The sequence below is a fragment of the Garra rufa genome, chromosome 23 (genome assembly GCF_049309525.1).
Source record: "Garra rufa chromosome 23, GarRuf1.0, whole genome shotgun sequence".
NCBI lineage: Eukaryota > Metazoa > Chordata > Actinopteri > Cypriniformes > Cyprinidae > Garra > Garra rufa.
Window position 1 is genome coordinate 27,082,114 of NC_133383.1, and position 21,166 is coordinate 27,103,279.

General features: G+C 34.0%; 1 protein-coding gene across 2 annotated transcripts in view; it reads right to left on the minus strand.

Annotated features, from left to right (window-relative positions):
• Positions 1-21,166, minus strand: part of phf24 (PHD finger protein 24) — a 64,452-nt gene that overhangs the window by 32,195 nt on the left and 11,091 nt on the right. For both annotated transcript variants that reach the window (XM_073829773.1, XM_073829772.1), the window contains exons 2-3: positions 15,307-15,728; positions 5,054-5,239 (exon numbers count right to left, since the gene is read on the minus strand). In XM_073829773.1, the coding sequence (XP_073685874.1) occupies positions 5,054-5,239; positions 15,307-15,726 (606 nt within the window). In that variant the 5' untranslated portion in view covers positions 15,727-15,728. The remainder of the gene's footprint in view (positions 1-5,053; positions 5,240-15,306; positions 15,729-21,166) is intronic.

A 21,166-nucleotide genomic window follows, 5' to 3' on the forward strand; every position in this document is an offset into this window, starting at 1 on the left:
TCATGCTGACCTTTGGGAGGAGCTCTGCAGGGTAAGGATCTGTGGATATATGCTAGCCAACAGGTGGTCTATATATTTGATCACTCTATCAGCACTTTTTGCTGGATAAGGCTATAAAAGAAAGAGGAAAACTTGTCCATATTTAGTCTTATTTTGTGTCTGAAACATCTTTGCTCTTCTCCTGATGTATTCATAGGCGGGGTTTTAGGCAAATTTTTATGTTTGCACATTCAGGCTGAGCAGATCTAAGAATGCTAAGGAATGGTTCTGGTTATGTTTGCACTTGATTTTGGCTAGGCACGGCATGATTATAAACGTCTTGGCCTGGAATTGACATATTTGTATTACAAGCTCTGTTATCAGCCCAACAGAGGAAAATTAAACCATATCCATTCTGGCTGGGATGGGTTGGCAAGGAATGGCATGGCTGAGAAACAAGAACCGTTTGGCCCAACGGTGGAAAAGTGACTCATATGATTGGGAATTTTGCTTGAAGTTTACATTTCCCCATGCAGATTTCACAACAGGTTCAAGTTGGTCACACCAGTTCAAAATGTTGACTGACATAAAACTGATTGGTTTGAAATCAGTTTGTACATCATCACTACTTTATTGACAATTAACTTTTTTTTGCCTGCAAAACACATGCAAAAATGAAAAATACCCCATGATTTATTCACCCTCAAGCCATTTTAGATGTATGTGACTTTTGACTTTCAGACAAAGACATTCAAAGTTTGTCTTTGTTAAAAAATGTCCTAGATCTTTCAAGCTTTATAATGGCAGTGAATGGCTGTTTTAAAGTCCAATAAAGTGCATATATCCATTATGAAAAGTCTCCACACAGTTTCGGGGGGTTAATAAAGGCCTTCTGAAGTGAATCGATGAGTTTGTGTAAAAAAAATATCCATATTTAAAACTTTATAAACCGTAATCTCTATCTTCCACTAACTGTCGCACAAGCGTTTATGAGAGAGTGGCGTTCCAGCGGATGGCAAAGGACGTAGGATTTGTAAAGAAAAATGTTGGAGGATTTCGATATAAGCCAAGAGGAGACTGATTTTCCTTTGCTGTAAACAAAACTTGGTTCTCACGAGACTAGCATACTCTCATCGAAGCTTATGCTGCGTCTACGTCTGCATCTTACATTATCCGCTAGAATGCCACTCTCTCATGAATGCGTATATGACAGTTAGCGGAAGATAGATATTATGGTTTAAAAAGTTTTAAATATGATATTTCTCTTGCACAAATGCATTGATTCACTTCTGAAGGGCTTTAATAACCCTTGGAGCCATGTGGAGTAGTGCTGTCAAATCTTATTTCATGATATAGTAATTTTATTTCACAATGACAATTTATTTCATGTTATAGTCATTTTTGTTATTTTATCTTTTTAATAAATAATAAGAACACGGATGCAAGTAACAAACTAAAGTACAAATACAATAAAACAAAGACACAAATGAAATAAATAGGGCCCTATGAAATCTGTTTTATTCCGAAATTCCATTAAATTTTTTCCAAATTCTGTTTTTTTTTTTTTTCCTGTTTTTTTTCTGCATTTCATTTTTTCTAGACTCTATTTTAATGGCTACATTAAAAAAATAATAAAAAACATGTCTAATTAATTGAATACACAATTTAACAGCAATTTCTTAAAAGTTTAACAAAAAGTAAACTTTTAAGGCCCTATAAAAAATACATTTTATTTTTCACAAATTCAGTTTTATTTTGATTAAATTCTGTGAATCTGTTTTCTATTTATTTTTCGGATTCCGTTTTAATTGTTTCATTAAATTTTAAAAAGCTTGTCTAATTAATTTATAAAGATTAATTAGATTTTATGAAGAATTCATTTATTTATTTTTCAGAAATAATTTCCTTGTGTATTTACAATTTTCTTGTAAATAAATTGTGGTAAATCATTTTTCTGGTAAATATTTCTTAAATATTGTTTTAATGTTTTTATTAATAGTAGTACTATGTAAAATGCTCATGAAGTGACTCTCACAGCAGTTCTAGAAATTATGTTTATGTACTCATGTACTCACATACTGAGGCAGCAGAGGCTAAAAACACTGTCAGTGTCACATGCGCTTCAGTATGAAGTTTGTGTAAACAACCGTGCATCTGCGCCATTCATTAATACAGAGACTTGCAGAATGTGTAGGATTCATATTTAAATAGACATTTCCGTCCGCGTTTTCCACTTTGCGGTAATCATATAGACCTTTTTCCTGAGTAAACAATGAGCGCCGCCATTACAAATTCTATGGCGATTCTATTGGATGCTCTTATGTTCCGGTCTCCATAGGAACCCTTTCAAATAACGTCCATCTGTTTTTAATGTAGCTAATGTCGGCAGTTTGTGTCATTTACACACTCATTTAACTTTGAGAAGTGAGGCACTGACAAATGATGGTCATTGCGACATTGCACAGTGATGGTGCTATGGAGCCATGTGCTTTTAAAAAACATTTTAATAGATTTAACATTAGATTAACAGCTCGGAATATACGCTACTTTGACGAGAAACACAGGAGACCGGAAATGCAAAGCATTTTTAGTCAGGCGTGACTTCCGCATTCAGGAAAAAGGTCTATAGAGCCCTAAATAAACAGTGTTAATACGTCTCAAAATGCTTTCTTAAAGTATCGGTACTAGTAAAATGCAGAATTTACCGTTTTTTAAAAGCAGAGTATCATGATACCTTTTTAGTACTGGTATATTGTGCTAGTGTGAACACTAGTGTGAAGTATTTTTTTATGATGGATAGAGGCAGTTTTTTTTGGGCTTCAAAATATCAACAGCGATTTACTGCCATTATAAAGCTTGGAAGAACCAAGACATTTTTTTAATATACAGTGGGGAAAAAAATTATTTGATCTCTGGCTGATTTTGTACATTTGCCCACTGACAAAAAAAGATCAGTCTATCATTTTAATGGTAGGTTTATTTAAACAGTGAGAGACAGAATAACAAAAAAAAAAAAAAAAAGTGAAATAAGTATTTGATCCTCTATCAATCAACAAGATTTCTGGCTCCCAGGTATCTTTTATACAGGTAACCAGCTGAGATTAGGAGCACTCTTTTAAAGGGAGTGCTCCTAATCTCAACTTGTTAACTGTATAAAAGACACCTGTTCACAGAAGCAATCAATTAATCAGATTCCAAACTCTCCACCATGGCCAAGACCAAAGAGCTGTCCAAAGATGTCAGGGACAAGATTGTAGACCTACACAAGGCTGGAATGGGCTACAAGACCATCGCCAAGCAGTTTAGTGAAAAGGTGACAACAGTTGGTGCGATTATTCGCAAATGGAAGAAACACAAAATAACTATCAATCTCCTCGGGTCTAGGGCTCCATTCAAGAGTTTCAGTGATCATGAGAACGGTGAGGAATCAGTCCAGAACTACACAGGAGGATCTTGTCAATGATCTCAAGGCAGCTGGGACCACAGTCACCAAGAAAACAATTGGTAACACACTACGCCGTGAAGGACTGAAATTCTGCAGCGCCCACAAGGTCCCCCTGCTCAAGAAAGCGCATGTACAGGCCCAATGAACATCTGAATGATTCAGAGGAGAACTGGGTGAAAGTGTTGTGGTCAGATGAGACCAAAATCAAACTCTTTGGCATCATCAACTCGCCGTGTTTGGAGGAGGAGGAATGCTGACACCATCCCCAAGAACACCATCCCCACAGTCAAACATGGAGGTGGTAACATTATGCTTTGGGGGTGTTTTTCTGCTGAGGGGACAGGACAACTGCACCCGTAGTCTCAGCCTCAGACGTCACGCCCACGGAACATTGGCTAAACGTCTGATGCATATGGTACACTTAACTGGAAACACTTCAGGAATGTCGAAGTCGTCATCTGATTAGTTGAATTTGACCGGAATTCCGGGAGACGCGAGTGTTGCGTTTATTTTCGGTCCGCCGGGAAACAAAGCTGACTGATTTACTCGGCGTTTTGCTAAAAGGTGCTTATGCAGACGCCATTGTTGTTATACACATTTGCGACGTTCGCAAACAAATTACTGACTTACTGCTTGTTCTCCCTCTTCTTCGTTATCTTTCAGTGCTGGTTATTTCAATGACTGACTTGTTGCACGCCAGTCTGTTGTTGTGGGGGCATTTCCACCCACAGAAACGTTACGCTGAATGAAACGAACTGTGATTGGTTGTTTGACATGTCGATCAAACGGTCTTATGGGCGGGCCTTGGCCAATGAAAGCTGCCATGAATTCCAGACCTTCAGCCGTCAGTCTGAAGGTCTGGCTACGCGAGACTTCTGCACCCGTATCAAAGAGATGATGGACGGGGCCATGTACCGTCAGGGCCAGGGCATCGAAAATTGCTGTGGATGGGTATTCCAGCATGAAAATGACCCAAAACACAGGACCAAGGCAACAAAGGAGTGGCTCAAGAAGAAGCACATTAAGGTCCTGGAGTGGCCTAGCCAGTCTCCAGACCTTAATCCCATAAGAAATTTGTGGAGGGAGCTGAAGGTTTGAGTTGCCAAACGTCAGCCTTGAAACCTTAGTGACTTGGAGAGGATCTGCAAAGAGGAGTGGGACAAAATCCCTCCTGAGATGGTGGCCAAATACAAGAAACGTCTGACCTCGGTGATTGCCAACAAGGGTTTGGCCACCAAGTACTAAGTCATGTTTTGCGAAGGGGTCAAAAACTTATTTAACTTATTTCACATTAAAATGTAAATTAATTTGTTTTTCTGGAGTTATTTGTTGTTATTCTGTCTCGCACTGTTCAAATAAACCTACCATTAAAATTATAGACTAATAATTTCTTTGTCAGTGGGCTAACGTACAAAATCAGCAGGGGATCAAATAATTTATTTCCCCACTGTAACTCTGATTTTATTTGTCTGAAAGAAGGAAGTCATATACACCTAGGATGGCTTGAAGGTGAGTAACTCATGGGGTATTTTTCAGTTATGGGTGAACTATCCCTTTAAGGCTGTGGAGGCAGGAATTTCTAAAGACAATAATATAAACCATGTATAAAAGAGGCTTGAAAGAACTCACGCAGTAATAGCAGCTCCAGCCGGTGGTGGTGTGGGCCGTTTCTCTCATTTCCTGCAGGGCTTCAGTGCTCAGGTAGCCCATCTCCCGCAGACAGCCGTCGTGAAAGACCCTTGTGCACGTCCGGCAGGGGAACAGATCGTCTGCCGTCCAAACCTCACACACCTCGCACATCTCATCGTTGATGGGCTGAATGCAGAACACAGATAAATCATTCCTTACTTAACAACCTCTTATTGATTGCCTGAAAAAAATTTGAAAATGCATAATTACACATGACAGGAAGTGTGGTGTCTCATCAATATGCTAACACCTCTACAATCAAACTTCTATACCTCTCTCCTTTAGCTGCTTTCCATTAAAGGTCACCAAATATAGAAATAATCTCTCTTGACATTCCCTGCTCATTTAAAGTCTCCTATGGTGCAGCCGAATCTGCATGTGGTTTACTTTCATGTCATGATATGTGGACGTCATGCTGGTTTGATGAATGCAGCACAAGAAAATGTTTTACTGATCCCAGGGGCTAAATTTATTTAAAGTTTCATGAATACTAAACTGTGATATAATCTATTGTCGAGAAACCTACTTTTAAACTTCAGCTTGCCAAACAAAATGTTCCTATCATTTAAAGTAGTGAAACTATTTATTTATTTATTATGCATGTATTCATTAATTTATTCACTTACTTCCTCTTTAGAATTAGACAAGCTACTAACAAAAGGTAGACTAAGCTACTTTTTGAAATGTATCTTTTGAAATATATGACTATAATTTTAACAAAAGCATATTTTACAAAAACACTAGGGTTTGTGACTGAATTACCAATTTATTTTAAATAGCAGCAGCAATATATTTAAAATGAATTTCTGGCAAATAAAAAAATAAAATACACCATGATTTATAAATATTACAGCAATAATTTGATTAAATATCTCCATACTACAAAGATGATGCCACAGGGGAATTCAAATTGATGACTTAAAATAAAATACATTTTTAAATATTAGATGGAAAAAATTAAATTAAAAATGTTTTAACGTGAAGTCAAACTGATGACTTGATAAAATAAAATAAAAAAATTAAATAAGATGGGGGGAAAATTTAAAATGTTTTAAGAGGAAGTCAAATTGTCTTGTTTTTTGTTGTTGACATAAAAAATAAAATAAAATAAAACATGAAATATAAAATAAAATACATTTAAAAAAAATAAAAAAAATAAGGAGACTTGTTAAAAAATTAAATTAAATTAAATTAAATTAAATTAAATTAAATTAAATTAAATTAAATTAAATTAAATTAAATTAAATTAAATTAAATTAAATTAAATTATACAATTTTACATGGGAAAAAATAGAAAATCTTGTCTTGGAAACTAACTGAAATAAAATAAGTTTGAGGTAAAGAACATAACATAAACATAACAAAAAAAACATAAATAAAAGCTAAATAGAAATAAAATATTTTCAACAGCTAAAAATGAGAATGTCAAATAACTAAACGATTGACACAGAATATAAAAATAAAAGCTAATTCAAATTATGAATGAATACTACAATAGTATATAAATAATACTAACAGTAACACTGTTCTTAATGGTACAAATGATGGAAGTTAGCTTTGCTAGGATAACACACAGTAGCTTCTTGCTTACACTATTTCCAAAATAACACTACTAAAATGTGCTCAAGTTACTAGCATTGCTACTTTTAGTTAGTTCCCCTCAAATAAAGAGTGTTTAACAAATGTAATCAATCAGTGATTAAATCTACTACTGTATCTAATGAACTGCATCATCTTATTTCATGCTGCTCGTCCTCGCTGCAGCGTCGCCCGTCTAGAGACAGACTGTAGAGACTGGATATAACTATTGACAAGCTGTCACATTAATGCAACTCAGGGTCAGACATTTTAAACCCTCAGAAGCGTGCAGAGACAAAACTGTAGTTCAAAGTTTAGATCATTCTCAAGGACTTTTGGTGCAGACCCAAGAGGCTCCACAGGAGCTTGGATAGTTTGAGAGCTGCGATGACTCACGGCCCGGACACTGTTGCTAGTTCTGCTCGAGTCATTATGACGCAAACATACAATCACAGCTAAATTTCACAATGTGAACAGATACCTGCAGGGAAAGGACGTGGAACGTGGAAACCAAGCATTACAATTAGCTTTACCTCCAGAAACATTGCTACCTAATCAACTTCAAGTAATTAGTTAATTTGCTAAGAGCTCTACACACCTTTTTTTAAGTATGGTGGCACTAGAAAACCAGGAATCAAATACTTGTCAGATATTCCAGATGAAAAATTCACCCTATTGTGGCGTAGGCACCAGACGCACTCAGTCTTTGCTCTTCAGATTGTGACATGTGTCTCTGAGGAGTTGAGGATTGTGATATGAGCGCGGGGGAGAGGTGCTGTATTTAGAAGCGGGACGATCAGAAGAGCCAAAGGACGTCACCTTGCCAATGAGAGTCTGAATCTGACTCAGTACTCTCAGCAACATTTTGTCTCATTGGTATTTAACTGCTAACAGTAGTGGACCTTTACTGTCACTGGATGATAAAAATAGCACTTTGGCATTTTAAAGTGCCCCTATTATGCCTTTTCAAATATGATATTTCATGTAGTGTGTCATGTAGCTGTATGTGAACATAAACTATCCGCAAAGTTGTGATGCCGACAGTGCACTATAAATGAAGTTTTTGTCTAACAAAAAAAAGAGTCGGCTCACATTCGCCTAAACGAGTCGTCAGCAATTCGAATCTTTTTTCTGTAACGGCCACACGTCACGAGCTACACATTTGCGTAATGTCCGCCCACGTTCAATTTCGCGAACAACTTGCCCGCCCACAAACAGTAGGCCTACCATTTTCACGTGGATTAACGTTACATCATGTCAAGAAGACGCCCTGCGCTGTGAGAGTGAATTTGTTTTATATGCCCTTCCGAAAGATGAAACTACCAAGAATGAGTGGTTAATATTAATTTTTTCAACACCTCAGCAGTCCAATGCCAATCTTGTGTTGTGTTCGCGTCATTTTACTGATGACTGTTTTTCCAATCTTGGGGAGTAACGTTACAACGCGAGATTCACCAAACGCTTGGTTTTAAAAAATGGATCAGTGCCCAGTTTATTTGGACCGGCTTGCTCCTCTGAACTTCTACCTGTAAGTATGATTAATAATTGATGGTTGTATTTTCTAGCGATCGTTCAAAATACGTCTTTGTGTACGTAATGGTGTGTAACAACCCCGCACATGTCTTGGTAACCGGCTAACTTGCGTTTCTGTAGTTCTGTTGTTCAGCTGTGAGTGCAATGTAGTCTAAAAATTGTGATTGATGCAGCTTGACTGTCTGTCTGCCTTATTAGTTTAAGTAATGATAAACGATGGCTTAACGCAGTGTTATGGGTTGTACGTTACAGTGTTGAAGTTCACAACGTAGAGGTGTGCCCGGTTCGCTTACAAACAGTTATAATATGACACCCACTGAGAAACGTCCTGCTCCAGTCGTGCTTGCAAAACAGTTTCTTGTCGATGTGCCACTTCAACCGTTTCATCGTCAGACTCCGGCTCGAACTGATAGGGTAAAATCGAGGCTATCTTTTCTATGCATTGACAGGTCTCCACAGCTGTCATTCAGTTATGCCAATGGGCGTTTCGTTTTGCGCTGAAGCGGTAGACCAATCCAAAAGGACTGCACCATCTGACCAATCACAGCAGTGAGGGCTCACTGAAAGGAGGGGTTTAGAGAGTCTGATTCTTCGAACTGCTTCACACGAGTCGTTTACGAATCATTTAGAAACGGGGTAAAATTAAATCTAATTTTTGAGAAAACTAAAGTGTTTTTTGAACTTGCATACATGTAAACCTGTTTTAAGAGACTATTACAACAATATTAACTACCTTTAACATGGCATAATAGGGGCACTTTAAATGCATGTACTGAAAGGGCGTTACCTCTGAGGAGGCAAGGGAGGGAGTGTCTCCTCTAAATATTGGATGAGAAAACATTTTGTAGTACAAAAATAAAACCAAATATGACAGTGTAAAAATCACTCGTTTTTTCTAAAGAAACATTGTCCAACAGAGATACCAGCAGGTAAGTCCGCATCTCTCTCGCCACCCCTGAGCCCACTGAGTTTTAACAGATACCTTAAAGCATGCGGTGAGTTTGGTGGGGGGTAATTAAGAATGAATGGGGGAAAGTCACGTGACTTTCCATCGCGATATGTTTGGATGTGACTGGTTATGCTCTTGGACAGGTTGTCTTCAGCAAACTGTTTGCGAGCTTTCTTGTGAGCCAGCTTCAGATGAGGCTTCCTTCTGGGACAACGCCTATGCAAACTGACTTGTTGCAGTATGCGGCGTATGGTCTGAACACTGACAAGCTGACCTTCTACTTCTGCGACTTTTAAAGCAATGCTGGCAGCACTCATGCATCCGTTTTTGGAAGCCAGGTTCTGCAGCTGACACACAGAACGAGTGCTCAACTTCGTTGATCGACCCTTGCGAGGCCTGTTCCGAATTTAACCCATCTTGGGAAACCTCTGTATGACCCTGATCACTGTAGTGTAACTCGGTTTCAGGGTGTTACTGAACCTCTAATAGCCTTGGCCATCTTTGTGGAGAGCAACAATTCTATTTCTCAAATCCTCAGAGAGTTCTTTGCCATGAGGTGCCATGTTGAACATCCAGTGGTCAGTATGAGAGAATTATACTTAAAGCACTTAATTATAACTGCTCTAATACAAGATACATAACTTGTATGGTCCTGTCAAGCAGACAAAAACATAAACATAATGAATAGGACATGTATTTTTGCACGGTTAAACAACATATTGCTGTTATCCGGGTTAGGAAAGCAAGGGTTGGGAAAACAAATTATGAAGGGAAAACAAAATCTAAACCCACATGGCCCTGTGTGAAAAAGTGTTTGCCCCCTAAACTGGTTGGGCCACCCTTAGAAGCAACTGAAACAGCTGCAGTCAAGCGTTTACGATAACTTGCAATAAGTCTGTTACAGCGCTGTGCAGGAATTTTGGCCCACTCATCTTGTCAGAATTGTTGTAATTCAGCCAGTTTTGTTTGATGATCTGAAACATTGAAGTGTGACACACATGCAAAAAAATAAAAAATCAGGAAGGGGCCAACACTTTTTCACACCACTGTATATACATATACTACCAGTCATAAGTTTTTGAACAGTAAGATTTTTAATGTTTTTAAAGAGGTCTCTTCTGCTCACCAAGCCTGCATTTATTTGATCCAAAAACAGCAAAAACAGTACAATTTTTTAAATATTTTTACTATTTAAAATAACGGCTTTCTATTTAAATATATTTTAAAATGTAATTTATTCCTGTGATTTCAAAGCTGAATTTTTTTGCATCATTACTCCGGTTATGGTCCTTCAGAAATCATTCTAAAATGCAAATTTTCTGCTAAAAAAACATTTATTATTATTGTTATTATGTTTCATAATTTTTTCAGGTTTCTTTGATTTAAAGAATGTTCAAAAGAACAGCATTTATCTGTCTTTATCATCAACTTTGTTCAATTCAAAGCATCCTAAAAAGTATTCACTTCTATTCCATTTTTAAAAAGCTTTTTATTTCAGATAAATGCTGATCTTTGGATCTTTCTATTCATCAAAGAATCCTGAAAAAAATATACTCAACTGTTTTAAAAAGAAGGATCTGAAGATCACTTTGATCACAGGAATAAATTACACTGTAAAATATATCTAAATAGAAAACAGTCATTTTAAATAGTAAAAACATTATAAAATAGTACAGTTTTGCTGTATTGTGGATAAAAAAAATGCAGGCTTAGTGAACAGAAGAGATTTCTTTAAAAAGCATTAAAAATCTCACTGTTTGAAAACTTTTGACTAGTAGTGTACAGTGTATATATATATATATATATATATATATATATATATTTTTTTTTTTATATATATATATATATATATATATATATATATATACTGTATGTATGTGTGTGTGTGTGTGTGTGTGTGTGTGTGTGTGTGTGTGTGTGTGTGTGTGTGTGTATATATATATATATATATATATATATATAGTCGTTTTGCTTTTTTTCAGTGAAACTGGTTACAATTTATTTTAGGGTCCAATTCTCACTATTAACTTTTGCCTCAATAAACTTTTAATTTGCTGCTTATTAATAGTTAGTAGCTGTTAAGTTTAGGTCTGCTTTAGACAGTAAGTACTAATAAACAGCCAACATGCTATTAATATGCATATAATAAGCTAGTTAACTAGTTAAACTAGTTAATAGTGAGAACTGGTCCCTAAAATAAAGTGTTATCGTTAGTTCCCGCCTCTCAGATTTCTCTTCTGACAAAAAGACCACTGTAATTTTACAAGTATCTCAGCAGAGACGTCAACATTGTCTTAAAATGTGCTCAGATTTGCCAAAATACTAAAATCTGTAATCAAACATCCAAATTTTACTATAACCTCTAACATTTCTCATCAAATCCTTCCAAAAACTCTCATTTTTATTTCTCGTAAGGAAATCTAGGATAAAGTTTATTTCACTTTGCCAAAGTAAACGCTAAATTTTTCATTCTCCCAATTATATTCGCCAGCTGTTCAATTTTTCATTCATGTCAGTACTGCCTATTTGTTTATTCATATTCCTGAACCATATTTCAACACCAGCGAATGCATCTAGACATAACTCACAAAGAAGAGGCAAATTGCATCTCATTTTGCCCGCTCTTATGTGTTTTCCATGTGCTGAGAGGGAGACTGCAGGTAAACAAAAGCTCTCTGTTGAGTGAAGTTGTGTGGAGTGGCTCTTCTCCGACTCGCTGTGAGGCCTGGTCCCATCGCCGCAAGCTTCAGTGACCCCAATTAATTTCGGACTGATCCCAGACGTCAGCGCAGCTCACCCAGCCAGGTTTTTCCAGCATAGCCTATACCCGCTGCCCACGCACTTTCAACAAACCTGAGCTGCCATTTAGACTGAGCTGGGATCAGCTTCCCTAACTCACAATCTTGACATTTTCTCACATACATGTGTCGCAGAGCAGGTTTCAGCTGTGAATCAAAGGATAACCTCCAATAGCACCCCTCTACCTTTAGCTGGAAAGAAAAGTCAGATTTGTTTATATTTTAGTAGTGTTATTCGATCTCATGCTGTATGGGACTTTCATAGAGTAAATAACCAGACATGAAGGTTAGGAGGTTGTGCTAGAAGTGTGGAGTCTACAATTGTTGCTGTAATGTCTCATTTTTGAGGCTTATATAAAAGTATAATATAAAATAAAATAATCTAAATAAGTAATATAAAAATATATTATATAAAAAATAATTATTATTTCTAAATATGCATAAATATATAGCATACTCCTCCAAATACATAAAAAAAACTAAACTAAATGGTTTAATAAAATTTCATTTAAAAAATAATAATAGAACTACAATAATGAATGATACTGTAAATTATCATTTTATATAATTATTTAAACCACTGTCTAAATGTATAAAATATTTATAAAAAAAATCATGATACTTAATATGTACTTAATATATGTTCCCTCATACATATTTAAAACGAAATAAAAACGATTAACACAAAAAAGTCTAATTAATAAAAAATAAACAAATGAAAAAGAATAAAAATAAAATTATTATAAAAAATTATGAACAGCATAATTTTTTATTATAATTTTATTTTTATTCTTTTTCACAATTACTAAAAAAAGAATATAATTTATAAATTTAATTCTAATATAATATAAAATAATATAAATAAGCAAAAAAAACTGTAGCATATAAAATAATAATTACTGAAAATAAAACTAAGCTAAATAAAAATGGCTAACACAAGTTTAAATTGTAAAATAAATTAAATTTTATAATATAAATAAGTCATACAAAAATATAGTATATAAAAATAATTACTATTTATAAATATATATAAATATATAGCATACTCCACCAAATAAAATAAAAAACTAAACTGTTTAATGCAATTTTTTTATGTCATAAAAAATAAAATTATAATAATAGATTATACTGTCAGTTATCATTATAAATATATTGTATATTATATCTAAACTGCATGTTTAATATATGGTTAAAGGGATATAAAAAAAATATAATTATTTTTTTAAATAATTAATAAAAAATAATATTGATAGTTTTAAATATATATTTCCTCAAATAAATATAAAACTAAATAGAATAATTGTAAAAAAAAATGTCTATTTAATAAAAAATAAACAAATGAAAGATAAATACATAAAATTATGCTTTTAATTACCATTATAAAAATTATTTATAAAATTATCAAAAACTGCTCGTCTAATGTTTGGTTAAGGGCTTATAATAAAATAAAATATAAAAAAAATATACTTTTAAATATATACTCTTAACAATGAATATACTAATAACTAAATAAAAAATGGTTAATGCTAAATAAATTCAAAAAGTCTATTTAATAAAAAAAAATATAAATAATATATTGACAAATATGTATTAAAATATAGCATAGTTTGGATATTATATAAAATATATTTATAATGATAACTTTTTTTAATAAAATTTTTATTTAGTTAAATTAAATAGGCATATTTAATTTAAAAAATTAACAAATTAAAAATAAATAAATAAAGTTATTATGACAAATTATGCTTTTAATTACCATTATAAAAATTATTTATAAAATTATCAAAAACTGCTTGTCTAATGTTTGGTTAAGATATAAAATAATAAAATTTAAAATAATAATGATACTTCTTAATATATAATCTCCCCAATGAATATACAACTAAATAAAAAACGTATAAAAAATATAAAAATAATAACTATTGATAAATATGGATTAATATATAGCATAGTTTGGACATTATATATATATATATATATATATATATATATATATATATATATATATATATATATATATATATATATATATATTAGGGGTGGGCATAGATTAATTTTTTTAATCTAGATTAATCTAGATTAAAATGGCTAATTTAAATTCTGCTGAAGGCATTCAGAATATGTGTGCTACCCAAATAATGACTAAAAGTAAGTCTTTGAGAACGGGTTTCTCAAGCCAGGTGGCGCATTAGACCAGGCGCTCATCTCCTGTTTCCAAAATGCATTACAAACTGCTTGACAATTGCATTTACAACATAATTACCTATACAAACTTGTGTAACCAAGTACTTCTGCGCAAAAGGCTGTACGACGTGCGCGTTCCCGTAAAATACACAGGCGCGCGGGTATGGATAGCCTATCTGCGTGCATAGTCTTCCAATAAACTGCGTTGCTTTTAGAAGCGTCAATTCAGTTGTTGCATATAGTTTAATGTCTTTATTTCGGGATTATCAAAGTAAATTATAACTCAAACTTGAGATTTTACTGGGCCACAGCAGATTTTCACTGGGGCACGTGCCCCAGTAAAAAGGGTCTAGCAACGCACGCACCTGCCCTGAAGCGGCTTCATAACTGCATCCATGTTTGCACGTCTCATTTGATGTGGTAATTTCACAGAAGTTGAAGACTTGTTCTCGCCCCCTACAGTGCAATTCAACTAGATATACGTCATCCGCGCTAAAATATCAAGGTGAAAGTCATCATATCTTGCGTAGTTTAGACCCAGCTCCCAACCCAACTTTGAGAATAGATTAACGGCGATATTTTTTTTATCGCGCGACATGAGTCTCACGTTAACGCAGCACGTTAACGCCGATAACGGCCCACCACTAATATATATATATATATATATATATATATATATATATATATAATGATAATTGAAAATTTTAAATAATAATGATACCAATGAATATACAACTAAATAAAAACATTGTTAATGCAAAATTCTATTTATTAAAAATTTAAAATTAAAAAATGTATCCTGCTATAACTATTTTTTAGTTAATTATACATCCATTCATTCATTCTAACAAACCGCGTGCCCTACTGGATCGAATAAAATGAAATGAATTCACAAAACATTTAACAATCAAAGAATAATGATATATGAAGCATATATATGATATATTCCTAAATTATATGTAACTATTTTTACCTATATACACAAAAGGATGTGCATAAATAAAAGATACTTCTTCTGTAATACTTCTAATGTAAACACACTTACAAAGACAAATGAGCAGGAATGCTGGAGCACCACAAATAAATATTTAAAACCTGAACTGTATCACATTTATATTATTTAAAATGACAAATCCCTTCAGCCATATTACCTGCTCTCTTTGCCCAAGCGGCACGTCTACGGGTTGGTCGTCATTGACCTCTCTCTTTGGCCGTACAAACGCAGGAGGAATGAGCTGATGTGCCTTCTTCAGATCCTCAGGCTCCACCCCTTTTCCATCACGGAGCCGCCCCCAAGCCTCCTGATTGGCCTTATAATCCTCTCTGGGTGGAGCTGAGGCCTGCTGATTTGGTAATGACCCTGCTTTGCTGTCCTTGTCTTTCTGTTCAGTGTGCTCTTTATTAGCCTGCTGGGATCCATCAGCAGATTCATCCCCGTTCTCAGCTATGACCTCTTCGGTCTGGGCCGCTGGGGTCGGCCGGTCCTTCAGACCGTCTTTAAATGCAGACACAACCACGCTGCACTTCTGCACCTTCTCCACCTGCTGCTTCCTAGACATCAGCACACCCATGGCTGCAAAACATTAACACATCAACATGAGACATTATTATATCATATCAGAACAGGTTAAGCTTCAAATCCTACTTTATATTAATCTAGCAAAGCGAGACAGTTCTCAGGCTTGCTGCGTTGGTGTTAGCACCCCGTTGCATAACAAATATTAAGGTTGAAAACAAGAGATGTGTCTCTAAATCATTGCTCTGGCAAAATACGCCCACATGCTGGATCAAACAGATTTTGTGAACCACAGCAAATGTGTTGCAAACCACCTCGCTAGCTTTTCTTCACACAGATCGCTCGTATGATTGATCACTGGAAGGCTTGATGTGTCTCGTACTGGTCTGCTGCCATCGCAGACCATCAATCCTAACTAATGGCAACATGTGGCGACTTGTGATTGCAGTGTGAACGGGGAGCAAAACCAATGCAGAGCTGTTCGATCGCAAGATTTGGTGATTCACGATCAGGGTGGTTTGCCGTTCAGAATGGCCAGTTTAATTCCTAAGGTGTTTTGGAATTTTTTAATTAATTCCTAAGGAATTATAATTAGGTTTTAAGAAAGCAGAATTGAATTTAAAGTTCAAATTAATTCATATAATAATTTACAAAAAATATTTAATAAAAATTATGTGTATTAATATATATTATATATATATTACTAAACAAAAATGCAAAGTAAATTTTTAAAATTAAAATAATACAAATTAAATTAATATATTTTGTATAATTATCCAAACAGCTTGTCTAATGTGTGGTTAAGGGGATTTAATAAAATAAAATAAATTTGAAGGAATATATATATAAAATAAATACTTTTTAATATATATTCCTTCAAATTAAGACAAAACTGGTTAATGCAAAATACATTTTTTTAAATGTCTATTTGATACAAAATAAACTAATGCAAATAATACAAATAAATAATGCAGTCAATTACCATTATATATTTTTTTATATAATTATCCAAACAGCTTGTTCAATGTATGATTAAGGGGATATAATAAAATAAAATAAATGTATCAAATATTTCATAACATTTGGGAAAAAAGTTATTTTTAATATATATTCCTCCAAAGAAATAAAAATATACAAAAATTGTTAATGCAAAATACATTTTACAAATTGTCTATTTGATAAAAAAAAAATAGCATTATGCTGTCAATTACCATTCTAAATATATTTTATATAATTATCCAAACAGCTTGTCTCAGTATATAATAAAATAAAATTAATTTATAAAATATCTTATTTTTTATCTTTATAAAAAAATTAATATATATATATTCCTTCAAATAAATACAAAACTGGTTATTCATATTTACTTTGAATACTTGATGATACTTTTTAATGTATATTCCCTCAAATAAATACACAACTAAATAAAAATGGTTAATGCCAAATTCATTTTTTTTAAATGTACTTGATAAAAAAATAAACAAATAAATATACAAATAAAATTACAATAATAAATGATTAATTAAAAGCTGTCAATTACCATTATAAATATATTGTATATAATTATCAAAACAGCTTCTTAAGTGTATGGTTAAGAGGATACAATAAAATTAAATTAATTTATAAAGTATTTCATTAAAAAAAATATTATTTTATTTTATATTCCTTGAAATAAACATGAAGCTAAACAAAAAATGGTTAATGCCAAATTTTAAAAGGTAAACGAATAAAAATGTTGTGTCAATTACCATGACACATTCATTTTAGATAAGTATCTCTGCATTTATTAATTCTACAAACTATTAATTAATTCTACTAATAGCTATAATGATCGTTTTTATTTAAAAAAAATCAATTTTCAGTATTGATTTTTGCTCATATGATATTATTTATCAATGTCTATTTGTATAAACCAATTTATCAATGTCTATTTCTATATATAAACTATATAAACATATAAATCAAACGCAATATTTATAATATTACAATAATTAGATACAATAATTAGACTACCATAGATTTTTTTTTCTCTTTTTTTTTCTTTTTTGATCACCAAGGCTGCATTCTTTTGATCAAAAATACAGTGAAGACAATATATTGTGAATAATAATATTACAATTTAAAATAGCTCTTTTGTATTTGAATATATTTTAAAATCCCGTTCCTGTGATGCAATGCTGCATTTTCAGCATCATTTCTTCAGTCTTCAATGTCACATGATCCTTCAGAAATCATTCTAATATTCTGATTTGCTGCTCAAGAAATATTCCTTATTTTTATCTATATTGAAAACAGCTGTGCTTCTTTATATTTTTGTGGAAACCATGATACTTTTTTTTTTTTTTCAAAATTATTTGATTAATATAAAGTTTAAAACAACAGCATTTGTTTGAAATGCATTTTTTCTAATGATATAATAGTATTTACTGTTACTTTTTTATCAGTTAAATGCATCCTTGCTGAACTAAGGTATTACTTATATCATCATTTTACTTCTTTATATATAGATATACATACTTTTTCTGTCATTTCAATTCAACTTTCCATTTCCATTCAAATTCACATTGATTACTAGCAAAAAGGCAATTCCAATTCAGAGCTTTTTCCAACCCTGTTCAAAACACTTCAGTTCAGAACTGAGCATGCACTAAAAAAATGAATTTCAAGCATTTTGCTTCATCAGTTCCATTCTTGTGTCGGACATGAAGTGTGATTTAGCTTGTCCGAAGCAGACATCAGATAATCTTGAATGCTTTCTCCATCCGTTCAGCTTTTAATCAGGGTAATGGTGTGAAACTGCTTCAGTTGCATTTTCTCGCCTTCTAAATTTGCTTCCCTCATTTATTCTTAACTATCAGCCCGAGCTCTGACCCATCACGTTCTTCTCTCTCTGTACCAAACTATACAAGCCACGCTGTAATATCGCTGTTGTCCCTAAAGGCAGCGTCTAAGAATGAACTTTAATTATGAGGGCGGTGCTGAGCCTCATCTCGTCAAAGGCCTGGGAGTGACAGAGAGATTTTTGCAGTAATTACCCCCGGCTGTATGATGTATTTTACCCTGTTACAGCTCAGCATGCTCTGATAGATGCCACATCAGCTGGCTGAGGGAGGTGTGGTTTAATGTCTTTTCACCGAATTAATTAATGTGTATCTTTTAGGCACAATCTCAAAGCTGGCAACAAACTGCATATATTACTGTCAGAGAACAACATTATTTCTCTCCTAAGTCAATAAAAAAATAGAAAAAGCTACTTTAAAACGGTAGCTTGTCAAACAAACGATAATTTTTAAGTAGCTAAATTACAGCCTGGCAACCGTTCAGTAAACAATCAGGATTCCCAATTAGGGCGACGGAATTAATCAGTATTGAAACATATTTATTTACATCTGATGCCAGCAATAAAATGAACACAAGTTATATAGCTGGAAGAGAGGTCATGGCATAAAAATCAAATTTGCCTTGACCTTTTGGCATATAAGAGGTCTTTGTACTATTAAAGGGGTCATCAGATGCAAAACTCACTTTTACATTTTGTTTGAACATTAATGTGTGTTGACAGTTTGTGTACACAAACACCCTACAGTGATACAAATCAACCCAGTGGTATTTTTATATCTTTAAAAGTAATATCCCCTTTTTTAAATCAGGTCATTCTTAGCTTCTTGTCGGTGTGATGATACACTGACAGAGGCCCCTCCCACGATAGTTGATTGACATGAGCACCTTACCTTAGACTCGCCCTCACTGAGCTGAAACAGTCCGACTCTGATCGCCATTGTGTGACTCAGGTGCAGGGGAAGACAAGAATGTCTCATATTGAGCGATTGAGGTGTTCTGTTGTTGGATGTAATAATGAGCATAGCAGTCGTCATTTACTCCCGACATCTGAGCCGCTAAAGACACAGAGGATTAATGTTACTTTTGTTTTTGAAAGGAAAGCACCGATCCCGATCTACATATGTGTTTATGTTCGTGTGAATCATTAGTGATGCAGCTTTACCCACAGCAGAAGTGAGTATAAGGGTTTTTTATGCATCTTTGCAAATGGCCTTTCTGAATAATGTGCTTGTTGGCAAGTTTCGTCGCTAAACGCGGCTAAATGTGGCTAAAGTACATATTATGGCTCATCATCTCATGCAGAGAGGGACGGGGCAAGCTCATTTGCATTTAATGGACATGCAATAAAATGAGTTGATTTTTTGAAGAGCTGATTTTGACAAGGTATAAGGGTGTTTTTTTACAGTACTATTGAGAATTTTTAACTAAAGTATATTATAGACTTTTCATTAAGACCCTAAGAAATAAATGACAACCCCTGCTGCTATCTTGTCTACGCTGGATACAGTACACACATTCACTTGCTGACACAGTCCAGGACAAAAGAAATGGTCAATAGGACAAAAGAAGGTTTGCTTTGACGCTTCTGGTTTAAACAGCTCATTCGCTTTTTTGTACAGATATCAGAAGAATCCCAGCGTAAGGAACAAGTGGATAGTTTATTTTTAATGGCATCCCGGATCGTGTCTGCGGATTGATTGGAGCATGTTGTTTTGTAATTGAGGCACAGTGTTGTGAAGAGTTCACAAAGAACCATTTGTGACCCTGGACCACAAAACCAGTCATAAGGTTAAATTTTACAAAACTGAGATATATACATCAAATGAAAGCTCAATAAATAAGCTTTCTATTGATGTATGGTTTGTTAGGATAGGACAATATTTGGCCGAGATACATCTATTTGAAAATCTGAAATCTAAGGGTGCAAAAAATCAAAATACTGAGAAAAACACATTTAAAGTTGTCCAAATTAAGTTCTTAGCAATGCATATTACTAATCAAAAGGGGTCAGCGGGTGCCCATTTTCCACAAGTTGTTATGATTCTTTAGGGTCTTAATGAAAAGTCTATAACATACTTTGGTTAAAATTTCTCAATGGTATTGTTTTTTTTTACCTTGACAAAATCAGCTCTATTTACAGCAATGTGTTTCGTTGCATGCCCCTTTAAATGCTAATGAGCTCTGCTCACCCCAGCCCTCTCTTCCGTAGGGTGACGAGCAGACTGTAAACTTTATTAGAAAAGGCAATTTACAAAGATTCATAAAAACCCCTTATACTCACTTCTTCTGTAGGTGAAGCTGGATCACATTTGATTTGCATGAACATAGACGCATTTAGAATTAGGGGCACATTCCTTTCAAAAACGAAATTAACATTAATCCTCTGCATCTTAGATGTCGGGAGTAAATGATGGCTACTATGTTCATTTTTACATCCTACAACAAAACACCTCAATCGCTTAGTCGGAGACGCTCTTGTCTACATCCTTGCACCGGGGCCAACACAATCATCAATCATGGGAGCGGCCTGTGCAGAACTATGTCATTCTGCCAGGAATCTCAGAACACACACTTCCAACACACATTTATGTTCAAACATCATGTAAAAGTGAATTTTGCATCCGATGACCCCTTTAAAACAGCTTGTTTCTGAG